General features: G+C 44.4%; 1 protein-coding gene across 1 annotated transcript in view; it reads left to right on the forward strand.

Annotated features, from left to right (window-relative positions):
* Positions 1 to 14,267, forward strand: part of FBXO32 (F-box protein 32) — a 34,752-nt gene that overhangs the window by 5,640 nt on the left and 14,845 nt on the right. The window contains exons 2-4 of the mRNA XM_046642675.1: positions 735 to 847; positions 1,666 to 1,715; positions 2,896 to 2,988. Of these exons, the coding sequence (XP_046498631.1) occupies positions 735 to 847; positions 1,666 to 1,715; positions 2,896 to 2,988 (256 nt within the window). The remainder of the gene's footprint in view (positions 1 to 734; positions 848 to 1,665; positions 1,716 to 2,895; positions 2,989 to 14,267) is intronic.

Consider the following 14,267-nt stretch of genomic DNA (forward strand, 5'->3'; position numbering starts at 1 on the left):
GAGTCCTTCAGTGACCTATGGATGGGGCAGCTCTGTCTTATCAGCCCTTGTAAATTGATGAATTGTGAATTCAGCTTGTTTCATTTCGGACCCAAGGTCTTCACCTCGCAGCATGATGCCTGGTGTTAGTCCAAGAATTACACAAAATCTAAACATCGAGCACTATACACTAACCATCTCCTAGAAATGGAGTCTGTAAGTCAGATTTCTGTAAACGTTTTAAAGACACGATAGGAGCATGCTAGTTAAAAGAAGCTTGGGTACACTTAAATTCGGTGAATCATATGGTATGTGAATTATGTGTCCATAAAGCTGTTTATTTAAAAGCAGCTTGGGGTGGATGCTTTTGCAAAATGGAGGCCTTGTGTATTACACGGATACAGTAATTGTCCTCTCCCTCCCCCTGCAGTCACCATTTTTGCTTAAAGTAATATTGTGGTACCCTGCATCACTCTTAAAGAGTGCAGGGCTGTGTGTGCAATACAGTGACAGGCACTGTTGGGGAATTCAAAAGGAGAAGCCCCCATCCCTGCCTTCCACAGAGATGTGACAATGCTCCATCCTACAAGAAGGAAGTCTGTGCCTGTATAGGCTCCTTTTGAGTGATTATTTTATTGTTTTGTTTGAGGAACGTGTAGGTTTGTGTTTTATAACCCAGTAAGTTATTTATAGAAACAGCTCATCCTAAAGTATAGCTGTTACAGCTCATCCCTCTTGTCTTCTGTGCTCCCTAGTTACTGCAGCAAGGAAGTATACAATAAGGAGAACCTTTTCAACAGCCTGAACTATGATGTTGCAGCCAAGAAGAGAAAGAAGGACATGCTGAATAGCAAAACCAAAACTCAGTGTAAGCCGTTTGTTTTAAATTTAAGAAGAAAGCTGTTTGATGATCGTTATGATTGGTTCTTTGAAAAAAAAATAATAAAAAATCACACCTCGGATGTTAGTCATCGGCTTGAATGTTTACTGTGTCATTGACAGAGGTTCCTGGGCTCTTTGTACCCAGAAACCTGGCTGTGCATTTTACGAGCGAGATTAATGTGTTCTTTATAGCCTTGTTTATAAGTGTTTTTTTTCCCCTGCTTGTCACTTAGATTTGACATAGTTAATTTAGTTATTATACGGTGATATGGTCAGCTGAATCAGTTCCTGTGTGTGCTTTTATTTTGAACTGTTTTGAAGCTTTGAAAATAGATTTTTCTCTCCTTCTTTCCTTGTATAAATACTATTAACATTTCTAGATGCTGTACGTAAGGGTATAAAGTTCTATGAGTAAGCAAGGATTACAGATTTTTAGTTTAATCCATCTTACTACATGGTTTTCTCATGTTATCTGTTTTATTTCTACTTTTTATGGCCTTGTATAAGTTGTAGCGTTGGCATTTAAAACAAACTTGTGCTTCAAGTATTTGATTTTTTTTTCATTTTAAAGCTTTGGTGTTCTAAATCTATCAAAGATTTGGAGTGCTTCAGGCAAAGTAAATTATAACTCCAGTATTTATACGCAGCAGAAATCAGGCACTTGCATCCTCTTAGACTGTCAATAAAGTCTTTGCATTTTTTATCAAAACGTTTTACACTTTGGAAGAGATGAAAAAGAAACAAGTTTAAAATCTTGGGATGCTACAACTTTTAAAGCTGTGTTTTTCTGGTTTTGGTCTCTAGATTTCCACCAAGAAAAATGGATCTATGTTCACAAAGGAAGTACTAAAGAGGTGAGGCCTCCATCTGTTTGCTAAAGAGTCCGCTTAGCTTAATGCCTCCTCTGACAGGGGAGGGGGGAAATTGGGCAACAGTGTAACTTCAAATCATGACCGTCTTCTTGGGCGCGGTGGTGGTGGCCAGCAGCCCATGACTTAGCCAGCCATCAAGAGTTTGGGGCTACGGAGAGAGAGAGAAGCAAAAGTCACTAGGTGGACTCCCGAATCATTCAGGGAGAAAATGTATGCAAAAGTGCTTCAGAAAGATTCATACATGCATCTCAAATGTATCATTATAAAGCCCTGGCCTTTCCCTCAGGACAGTGCCTCCCTCTTATTCTAAGATCTCTCCAGACCTCAACTCAGTTAAGTTTTAGCCCTGGAAGGGCTAGTTAGTAATACAGCAGAAGTTTTCATGCCCACTCAGTGCAAGGCACTGAGCTTGATGTAGAATGGACAAGACATTGTAATAACTACATCTGCGTGGCACGTTATAAAACCTTTTTATGTGTATTTTCTCTCTGCACAAGCATTTGCTCAGATAGCTAGGATGCCAGGCAGTAGGATAAAATGATAGAATTTCAATTGCTGCCAGGGACCTTGGTGAACATCTCGTTCCCTCTGTGATTTGAGGCCCTGAGAGGGTCGGTGATACACCCGAGACCACCAGGACACTCGGAGCAGAGCTGGGACGATGAGTCAGGGCCCTCTGCTCCCAGTTCCTTGTGTGTCATAGGTTAAAGATCAAAACTTCTCTTCTTCCTCATGAAGCCTTAAAAACGCTTCTGACGATCACAGTGAGAAAAGCACTAGAGATGCGAAGGACAGTGGCAGACAGTTGACACAGTAGGTCTAATTCTCCTCCCAGGAGTGCCAGCTGTCATCGTCTCTCACATCATATAGCCAGCTCCCAACCTCTCCTCGATAAGCAGCTACTTGTGATTTTCCCATGCTAGTCGGTGCAGAGAAGAGGGCCCACATGGTACAAGTCCCAGAAACGGTGAGTCACTGACTAAAGCTGCTGCCAGCCGCACTACCCATCTTTGTGGCTCACCAGGGGGTTCCCAGAAAGAGCTTATGACACAGGAAAGAAGCAATACCTATAGGTCATGCTTGACAGGCATCAGGCTTGTCGGGAGAGTCCAGGCGGATTGTTCTGGAGAGTGACCTCTGCACCCCCTGTGTTCATGTTCAGCGCCATGGATATTGCACTCTGGGAGAAGCTTTCAACAGGCTGGACTTCTCCACTGCCATTCTGGATTCCAGAAGATTTAACTACGTCGTACGGGTAAGTCTGTAGCTTATCCAGACTCTCAAGTTGAATTGTCTTTTGGGGTTGTCTTGAAGTAGTTTCCCTCAAAAAAAAAAAAAAAAAAAAAACTTCTGAGGAAAGCAGAAAATGGACTCCTCAAACCCCCCTCCCCTGACGTCCTTCACATTCTCCTGTGTTATCCTGTCAGGATGTCCTTGAGGCTGCTGTGGGACCTCAGTGAGCCACTCCCAGCCCCTGTGCATAAAGGGGAACAGACTGCAGGCCGCGCGGGCTCTGGAAGTACATGAGCAAGAGAAAATCCCACAGCAAGCAAGCTGCAAGGCACCTTGGCTTGTTGCAAAGCCTTCTGCACCTCTGATTGTCCTCACTGTCCTCCTCCTTGTCCTGCTTTCATTGACTCTAGGTGACCCCAAGGCATTCTTGGTTTAGGCCACAAAACTGGATGAGTTCGAAGCTCCTCGGGGCTCCTTTCCCGTGACTCCCTTCCACCCCCACCCCCACGTGATACCAATATTCAGTCCCGAGTTCACCTAAAGCTTGAAACCACCTGTGTGGGTTAGTTGTTTTCCATTTTAAACCCGATGTTGGGGGAAAAAATTTTTTTTAATGAGCCTTGGCAAAATATTAATGATGAAGGTAGTAAAGCAAGTAAGTCAAACCATGACCTGTAAGTCAGTGATTCTTTTTAATTGGTTTGTTGTTGTTCTTTTTCCCCCTGAGCTCCCTTGTGCTTTTTGTCACCGGTTCAGCCTGGGAAGTAGCAGCTGCTTGGTCTTAGGATCAGAAGTAGAGGGAATTTACCTCCTGTGGGTGTGGGCTGGTTGGGTTTTTATTTTCTTCTTCCTGGGTGGTTGTGCTTCTCCGTGCCGTGTCATTGAGTCAGATGATCGCAAAGGCTCAGCCAGAGCGATGACATTCAAGCCCCCTTGAGGCCTGGATTGTTCACCTGTCATCTGGGCAGATGCAGGGCTGCCGTCCCAAGTGACCTGATGAAAACCCAGGCCTCCTGGTAGGTTAGAAGCTCTGAGCTGAGCTCATGACCACGTGAGCAGAGCTGTCCACTCCTCCTGAACCCTCATCCCAAAAGGGAGGAAAATAAGAGAGCTTCTTGATGAAATGTCACCCAGTGTGACTCGGCCTCTTCTGGGAGGTCACTGTGGCCTGCAACCCAATCCTAGCTGGTTGGAGACAGGCCCAGGGAGATCTGGAAACTTTGTTGCTAAGAATATGAATAGTTTCCATCTTCTAGGTGTTAAAGGAAGACACCCAGATCTGATGTCTTGATTCCAAAGTGATCAGCAAAATGGTCCGTTTTTTGATGGTTCTACTTCCTTACCCGTTTTTCCTTTCACAAGAAATAAATTAAAGCACAGGAACAAGGATCATAATAGCGAAAATCTGTTTCATGCAATTGTATGCATTGTCACCTTTTATCCTTTCAACAGCCCTCTGAAGTGTAGGTACTTTTATTATCTCTGTTTAAACAAATGAAAGTACAGCAAGGTAAAAGGACGCATCCAAGGTCACAAAGCTACAGAAGCAAGGAAATCAGGATGTGAGACCTGGGCAGTCTCGGAGTCCACACTCCCAACTGCTACAGTAAGTTCTATGTAAGCAGAGGACTGAAAGGAAAATAGCCTGAGGTCAGATCCCGGCTCCACTCTCACACCGTTTCAGCCTGCTACTCGGTTACCTCTTCAGCCAGAAGAGCTTAGAACAACCTCCACTTCACAGGGTAGCTGTGAAACTCACGAATGTGTTACGTATGGAAATACTCTGCAGACCAGAAGGTATTATTCAAAGTCGGCTACTAATATTCATTATTACCTCCTTACCAAAATTATGGTTGATTCTTTCTAAATTGTCTTTTCAATTGAGTTGATAAAAAATGTTTTTCGACTTTAAAAAAATAACGGTCTGAGGAATCCTGCACCTGATTCAGACTCAGCCCAGAGCACTTGTGAGGGACAGTAGCTCGTTCTAAAATGGATCACAAGCACTTTCTCTGAAAGAATCTTTAAGTTAGAGAAACTACTGAATGCTTTAAAGTTGTTAGGTTCAGAAATAGTGGAAAAATATTTCTGTTTTGGAAAGAACAATCTTTTTTTCCCCTTCACTGTTAGAGTCCACTGTAATTTGAGAAATAATATGTTATTTTTATAAAGAGCTTAAAACATTTTAATGATAGGCACCGCGTTTTGAGGGTTTTCTTCTGAGGAACTCAATCCACGTCTCATATAGTCTTCTTATCCTTAAAGCAACTCTGCAGAGTAGCTTGCCAATATGTTAGCCCCATCCTACTACTGCGACCCAATGGTTTCTTTTTTTTTCTTTCCTTTTTTTTTTTTTTTTGAGGAAGATTAGCCCTGAGCTAACATCCACTGCCAATCCTCCTCTTTTTGCCGAGGAAGACTGGCCCTGAGCTAACATCTGTGCCCATCTTCCTCTACTTTCTATGTGGGACACCTACCACAGCATGGTGTGCCAAGCAGTGCCATGTCCGCACCCGGGATCCGAACTGGCGAACCCCAGGCCGCCAAAGAGGAGCATGCACACTTAACCACTGAGCCACCAGGCCAGGCCCTCAATGGTTTCTTAATATTACAATGATTCTTTAGTTCCAGTAAGAAACTGAACCAACTTCAGAGGACTTTAAAAAACATTTTTTAATCTCTTTAAAGCCAACGTAGGTTTTTAAAAACTGTGTTGTCTTCATGCTGGCTGTCATCTTTAGAAAAAGAGACCTGCAGAGGGAATAAAAGAGATGGCCAACACTGCTATCTCAAAATTTTTTATCAATCAGTACAAAAATTTTGTGGAAGTTTCGGAAAATTCTGTGGAATTTTGGAATCAAATTTTGATTCAAATTCTGGAGAGGTTTTTATATAGGATTTGTACCTTATTTTAATTGGTTTCAGGTTATACTCATTGCCTCTACCCACTTCTCTACACACCCCCAATGGCTTCAATACAATTGTAACTGGGTTTTAAGGGGCTGGCCCGGTGGTGCAGCATTAAGTTCGTGCACTCCGCTTCAGCGGTCCCAGGTTCGCCAGTTCAGATGCCAGTGCAGACCTACACACTGCTCATCAAGCCATGCTGTGGCATCCCACATACAAAAGAGAGGAAGATGGGCACTGATGTTAGGGCCAATCTTCCTCAGCAAAAAGAGGAGGATTGGCAGCGGTTGTTAGCTCAGCGCCAATCTTCCTCAGCAAAAAAAGGAGGATTGGCAGTGGATGTTAGCTCAGGGCTAATCTTCCTCAAAAAAAAAAAAAAATGATTTAAGATCTTTAGAAGCAGAAACTTACCCATTTCTGAAAGGCCATTAAAAAAATTGGTTTACACCATGCCTGAAGACCAGCACGTTTTGGAAATTCCCTTGGGGAGCTGGCAAGGACTCCAGAGGCTGAGCCGGTGATGGGGCTGGAACTTGGTAACCACAAGGAGGTGAGGGCTGACTAACTCACCCAGGGCACAGAGAGGCCGATGGAGAAAGTGGGTGTCCAGAAAACCAGGAGAGGGCTTCAGAGACCACACACCGACTCACAGCACTCTGAGTCGAGCCTGCTGTGGCCCAGGGGTTCTCCACCCTGGCTGCACGTTAGAATCACCTGCAAAGCGTGTTCTTCTACAGAAGGCCACCTCTAGAGCATCTGATTTAATTAGCTGAAGGTGGTGCCCAGATATTGCTACTTAAATTTATCCACCAGGTGATCCTAGTGTGTTTTCAGGTTTGCGAACTATCTCAGAGACTACATGGGAGCCCAGATGTTGTATTTTGCATACTGAGTTCTTGAACAAGACACACTGAGGCACGTGCACAGAAGAGAGCTTTAATGCCAAGATGACCTTTGATCTGGTCCTCCCAGCTCTCTCCATGGGATGAGAATGTGGCCAAATACTTGGTAACTGTAGGTGCCATCTTCAGACCAGGAAGGTGCTGGGGAACCTTGAGTACCAGTGTCCTGACTGGAATGAACTGAGCCGTTATGTGCTAGTGGTTCAGGAAGGACGAATGAAAGCTCATAACCCAACTCTCAGTGCAGGAAAGAAGAACATCACAACCTAAATGAATGCACATTGTTATTTTCTTCTGCATCACCACCCTAAGTCCATTTGAGTGTTTCCAGCAAGTTATGCATTCCTGCCGCCCCCAAAAGTCTTTTCCAAAAACATGTTTTAGTTTAAGTTGACTGGCGGTTTGGCAAACGACAGGCTGAAACATGGCACCGTGACTCAAATTCAAACCCAATGCCTTAAATTAAGGGCGTGCTGTTGCCAAGCCCCTCGTGGGTCATGATGTGTATAAGCAGCCTGGCCTCCTCACCGGGTCCCTCTGCCGCAGTGACCTTGGATTAGTTTGGCACTGCGCACACGCTGTGGCCTTCCTCTGACGGAGGGCGGCCTCTGCCACCTGGGTCTTCAGACTGGTGGGATCTTTTTCCATTGGGACTGAGAAGCTGGGATGGAGGGAAGGAGGCCAGCCACCCCAACAGCAACAGTCAAAAGAGCAGAGATCCCATTTGAATATGACCTGCAGAAATGGTTGGGAATTGTGAGAATCCACTGCAGGACATTAACAGCCAGGGCACAGGGTGGGTCCTTCAGCAAATGCTGATTAGGCTGCTAGAGGTTTTACAGGAGAAAGTCTGCGTCTCTTGGACTTCCTGTCTGCTCAGTCACAATAAGCGTTCAGACAAGCAGATGCTGCCTGCTGTGGGTGCCCACAGAGGTGGGGGACACTCACAGAGTGAGGGTGTGACCACAGAAGTGGGGAAGCACACGCAGAAGTGAGGAGCTGCCAGCATAACCACAGAAGTAATGAGGTGCTTGCAGAAGTAGGAGGGTTCCCACAGAAGTGGGGGCGCCTGAAGAAACAGGGATGGCTGAGGTACCGGAACAGTGGTGGTTTTGACCTTGAACTCCTAACAGTAAATAAATAAGCCTATCCTTTTGATTCATGTATATTCATAAATTCATTTGTAAATCATATACCTATAAAAAGTACTAATAATGGTGTCTACCCCATGGTGTTGCTGAGAGAATTAAACTGAATTTAAACAGATGAAATGCTTTCAAACAGTGCCTGGTACTTGGTGAGCCCTCAGTGGGTATCATTGGTTGCTGTTACTATCATCATCTTTAGGCGTTAGGAATACACAAAAATAGAATTTAAAGATGAAACAAAATATAGAAATTGATGTTTTATGACTTTTCTACCTGTTTTCTTTCCCATCCCACTTTGGAGACTATCGGATCAAAGGTGTGCCCATTTTGTATAAATTTTTTCTTGAGGACTCAGAATCTAAACATATCCCACTGTGGGCCCAGAAATATATTTTATACTAAAATTCTACCTAGACTAAGTCAGGTGCTTATTATGCAGGGGGATATGCTAAAGTGGACAGGTGAGCTGAGTTTTCAGTGCCAATTCTGCAGACTTTTGTCCCCTCTGAGGAGGGATGTTCCCGAAAGCATTTGACAGTGTCCTCTGAGTTGCTCTGGTTGAGGGTCACACAGAGGTTTATTTTAAGTATTTGTGAGCTAGGCTCTGAAGACCCCTCGATTCCACCAAAGGAGGAGCTCTCCAGTGGCAAGGAGTTGACAGCATCCTCTGCTGGGTCCCCATACATCACAAATTCTTCAGGTGAATGCTTGCAAATCTCTAAACCGGTCCATATCATATACGCAGCGTTGCCATAGCTACTTGAGAATCGCGTAAGACCTGGCCCCTGCTGGTCATGAGCTTCTGGGCTACTTTGGGGGACAAGGTACCACTACTGAAGTGGCAAACAGTTTGGTCCTGTCCAGGAGGATGGAGGAAGGAGCGCTGGAGGCAGCTTCTTGGAAGAGGTAGAACCTGCAATTCTCCTTCCTTGAAAGAAGCCAGGATTTGGCAAGATAGAGAGGCAGGTGGAAGGCAATGCAGAGACAAACGGCGTGAGTAGAAACCTGGAGATGGGAAAGAATGGAAGTGAAGGGGAGTGATGGTGGGTGAGGGGCCAAGGGCAATTGACATCCAACCTCATGGAATCATAGGGTAGAGATGAGGAGTGCTGGAACCCAGTTTAAGCAGGATCATTGGGTCAAACAGGTTGGTGCAACAAGGAGCAGGGCACCATTGCAAGTTCAAAAATATCTGGGATGGATGGAAGACAGGCGAGTTTCTCTGGGCTGAGAATACAATTAATTTGTGTAAACTTGGCCCTCCTTCTTAGGACTTTAACGCCTTCAGTTAGAGAGATGTTTCACTTGCAAATAATATTTACCCAATCTTGACATGCCTGAAGATTATTAATTTTCCCTCTTCGAACCTGTCAGTGTTCAAGCTCAAAGTCAGGACAAAACTTTCCAGGTTTTTAATCTGTGTTATCCATTGAATAAATAAGGGTCTTGGAAGTACTCGGCACTCGGTGCTGGAGAGGCACCGCCTGATGTAACCAACAGGCTATTGCAAGAGACCTAATCTTCTTATGGGCACCTAGCTTGGGTCTTGAGCAAGTGAGAAATGGCAGGGGGCTTCTTGAAGCTTCTTGAGGCTCCATTCCTACCTTTCGTAATCCTGTGGCCTGTTTTCCAATCCAACATATAATTCAAACTGCAGAGCCCACTGTCATAGGAGATGGAGGAAGTCAGGGATAAATTATGTTAGCATCCTATGCAAGATACAGTATGCTTGGGCAACTGCCTCATGATTAACCTCAGTGTGGTTTTGTCTCAAACTAACAGGCAGGGCAGCTGCTGTTTTGTTGATGCTCCTGAAGGCCCAGTTGTGTAGTGTCCCTCTGGATCTCGGCTGCTGCCCTCCTGGAAGGTGTTTGTGATATGTTTGCATTATAAGTAATTTACCCCTGGGGCATCAGTCTGGGACCAGACTCTATATCAATACCAACCTAACAGTCCAGACCATCTACCGTTGACCTTGATTGTGTCACTTGTCCATCATGAGCCTCCGCAACTGTAGCAGAAGGAATTTGGGTAAACTGTCTCCCAGATGCCTTCAGCTATAACACTGCTTGATTCTAAAAGACAAATGTATTTAAAAAAACCGATAAATATTGAGTGCCTACCACACGCCAGGCTGGGGTAGAGTGGTAAACAAAACAACCCCTGCTGTCCTGAGAGGTTCATTTCCAATTAGACAATCAGCAAGTAACTAAACAAGATCATTGCAGATTGGTATAAATGCAACAATGAAGAACAATGAGACCATAGTAAGAGAAAGACGGCGACCGGGAGGTTTTCATCTAGGATGGATGGGAAGGTCTCTCTGAGCTCTGAGTAGGTGACATTTGAACTGAGACCTGAGGGATGGGATGGAGCCAGCATGTGAAAAACGTGGCAAGGGCAAAGGGCAGGAGAGGCGGATGAGCTGAGCCTGTGCAGGGAACCAAAGGTGTGCTTTGTGGCCAGAGCAGAATGAGTTGGGGAAGCACTGTACAAAATGAGGCTGGAGAAGAAGTAAGGACCAGTCATGGCAAGGAGTTGTGGATGTTTTTCTAAGTGCAAAGGGAGGCCATTTGAGGGTTTCAAGCAGGGAAGTGATGTGAGCGGATGTGTTTTTAAAAGTTATGAATGCTATGATGAACTGAAGGGAAGAGAAGAGAAGAGTCGTGCTTTTTTTGCGGGTAAAGTGAGATGGGAGGGAAGTCTCCCGCCTGCCCATTCATCTTCCACACACCACTTCAAACTGTGGTTGATATTCGCTCTGAGATTTGCTATACGATACTGCTTGCAACTAGATTTTTCTCCTACTCATCATGTCCAAAACCAGCATGAGCCAAAGCTGAGGGGCAGGATGTGGCTTCTGCAGATGGTGACCACCATCCCTTTCTCGGGTAACCCAGGACCATTCCTGTGACTGCAAAACTAGTCACTGCAGGTCATGCCGGATACCCAGCCTGCCCACGGTAATGCTACCATGGAATTCAGGAGGATCGAGAACCCTCCTCCCCCACCCCCTCACCCTCCTGCCTCTCCTTAAGCCACAAATTACTGGCACCTGGGCTAAAATTTGCCCAGAACAAAACAAATAGCCATTTCCAAACAAGACATTTTCTCCTTTTCCTCTTGTGGCTAGGGGCAAAGAATCCAATTGGCTAAGTCATCTTACTAAATAACTTGCTAGATACCGTCCTCCTCCCCTAGGCGCAGTGCTCTCTTAACACACAAGTAAAATTAATAAATTCTGTCCTCTGTACCACGATTTCTACACAAGACTACCTGCTGGTTCTGGGCCTGTAGAGTTAGGCTGATGTGGAAAGTAGACCTAAATGGTTTACCCAAAGCAGTTGCCTCACCCTGAACATGTTATTAACACTTTCTAGGTATTATTTCTCTCTTAATGTTAAAAGCTGATTACAAGTCACAATGTAATATTGATATAGAATTTCCAGGCTCTACTTCCTGGAATGTAGCACTACATGATATTGCTATTTTTAGTGTAAAGTTTGGCCCTAGATGCAAATTTGATTGGCCTTGACCAACTGAAGTCCTCAAGCTATCAAAATGCATGTTCTCTGTTAGACATATCTAGGCTCGAGTCCTGGCTCCACCACTGACTCCTGCTGTTGTGTCTTTAGCTGAGTTACTTAACTTCTCTGAGCCACAGTCTCCTCTTTTGTTAAACGGAGAACCCACCTCATTGGGTTGCCATTGAAGAATAAACAAGATCACACACGTAACATGCTTAGCACTGTTGCCGTCATGTCGTAAACACCCATTATTGTTAACAAAATATTTCACGGAAGGTGCAACTATGGAAGTCATAAAATGTATCAACATTAACTTTTATCAACAGATCGGGAGCTATTCAATGTATCACAAACATCATAAAAATGACAGAAAGGAATATTAAAATTTGAAAGCATTTAAGCATTTGGTTGACAATACATAAAACTGAAATATAGGGATTCTAAAAGTCTTTAAACCAGCTAATTTTAACCTACCTATTTTACCCATTACCCTACAAATTCACTATGGCCTCCTTGGCAGTAATTTTATCTAGTAGTAGTCTCTGTATTGTGATAAAAACTAATGATAATAATTTATTGAGTATATTTTTAGTATCAGACACTGTTATGAGTGCTTTATGAACACGTTTAATCTTCACAGCAGCTCTGAAGTAGGTACCATTATTATGCATATTTTACAGATGGGGAAACTGAGGCAGGCAGTTTGGCCTCAAAGCCCTCACTCTTGAATTCTACTATATATATCTCCGAAGTTGGCAAACTATGCCCAAGGGCCAAGTCTGGCCCCTGACCTGTTTTTGTAAATAAAGTTTTATTGGAACACATCCACACCTGTTCATTTACATATTGTCCACAGCTGCTTTTATACTACAGCTGCTGGGTTGAGTAGTTGCAACAGAGACCATATGACCCACAAAGAGAAAATATTTACTCTCTGGTCCTTGACAGAAGAAGTTTTACAGAAAGGTTAACCCTTGATATCAGCTTTAAACTTCACTAAAGGATTGGGGTTTGGAAAGGGAGGTAATAATACCATATAATCATAATGTCTTGTATTTGGTATTTACAGTAAGTTTTTACATATTTATCTCATTTAAGTCTCATAATGACCCTGTGAAGTAGGGAGTCTCCTTATATTTCCATTTTAGAAATGAAGAAACTGGAGTTAGGTTAAATGACTTACCCCATAGACTAGACAGTAACCTCCATGAGTCTGGGGATCGTGTGTCTTTATCGTCACATTCGCGTCACCTACCACAAGGCCAGGGCAGCGTGGACACTCAGAAAATACTTGCTAAATGAATGGCAGTTGTAAAGGTCACCCAGCTGGAGAACCCAGGTCTCCTCCTATTCCAGCCTTCTTTCTCCTGACCCCACAGCTGCCTGGCAGTGCAAAGAGGCACTTTCTCTGGAGATAGGGTTAAACCCAGGGGAGCTGACGTGTCATTCTGCTGTCAGTTGACACAGTTTTGCTGCTATATTTCTTCTCCTTAGTCAGAGATCGTCTCAGTCAGACCAAAGGACTTTTTGTTTCCCCTCAAATGCATAGTCATAGCCTTGAGAGTTTTCTTGCCCTTGTGATTGGTGCATTTTTAGACGAGATTAAAACTGACGCCCTCATGAGAGGTAGTCACATGGAATCTGGGGTTTGGATGGGTTTCAGGCAGAGCTCTGCCCGCCCTCCTCCCACCCCCTTGACCCACCTCCCACCCCATGATGAGTCACAGTACACAGACTGCCCTTCTGAGAGCAACTCAAGGCTTTTGTTTTCTTCATCGTGGTTTGGGCTGGTCATGTGAGGCTCAGGGTATTAATAGGCCATGGCATGGCCTTCTGAATCTTGTTGTTGGGCAGGGGGATAAATGAAAGGTTGGGCCAGACCCCTCGTGCCATTTTTCACTCCTCTCTTGACTGTCACGTGCTGGTTGGTGATAGAGCTGAAGGGACAGGCAGAGGGCATCCAGCGTGGTCACTACCCATGGACGTGGCCTCAACTGATGTTTTGATTTCTTGCCTGTCTTTGTGGGCGCTTGGTCAGCTCCTGATCCAACCTCAGGTCACCAGTACTAATCTTAACAAACTGGCCTCAGCGTTTGCTCGCTGCCTTCTCCCAGTCAGATGACAGCATCTCTCCACGCATGGGAAAGAGATACATAAGACAGGCAGAGAAAGGTTTTTGGTGTGTGTGTGTGTGTGTTTTTTTTTTTTTTAACCTAAAGTAAAATTATGTTCAGGAAATTAAAAGTCTGTACCTGGTTTGACAGGCTCCTAAGGGGCTCCATGGGGACAAAATTTTTAAACAAATGCCTTGGAAGCCGACGTTCTTTGAATTGCCTGGGGCTTTGATCCAAAAGTTTCAGTTCTTTGCAGCCCAGTTTTTAGAATGTCACTTTGCTAGTTCCTTCAGCCTTGATCCCAGCACCCAGCACAGTGTCACCCTCCGTGTTTATTGACCTGAAGTAAAGTTGGGCTGGGGCCTGGCCAGGACATGAAACTTTCTTGGTCAGCTTCCCAGGAGCAGAGACTCAAGCTTCAACATAAAGGAATGGCCTTGGTTCTCAAGTCTAGTTTACGGTATAAGTCTAAGCCTAGTTAGTTTTACTTGGGAGCCTGGTGAGTTCTGCTGAAATTAATTATTTTCACTTGATAGCCACCTTTTTGTTTGATAACTCTGTGAAAGCATGAAGTGTGTTAAGAAGGACTCTGCTGAGCTCCCGCACTGTTTGTGGAGTAATTGATAACACTTGAGTCTCTTGAGCCTCACTTTGCTCATCTGTTAAGTGGGTTGCGCTATGTGCTCTCTAAGACCCCCTTGCA

The sequence above is a fragment of the Equus quagga genome, chromosome 16, assembly GCF_021613505.1.
Source record: "Equus quagga isolate Etosha38 chromosome 16, UCLA_HA_Equagga_1.0, whole genome shotgun sequence".
NCBI lineage: Eukaryota > Metazoa > Chordata > Mammalia > Perissodactyla > Equidae > Equus > Equus quagga.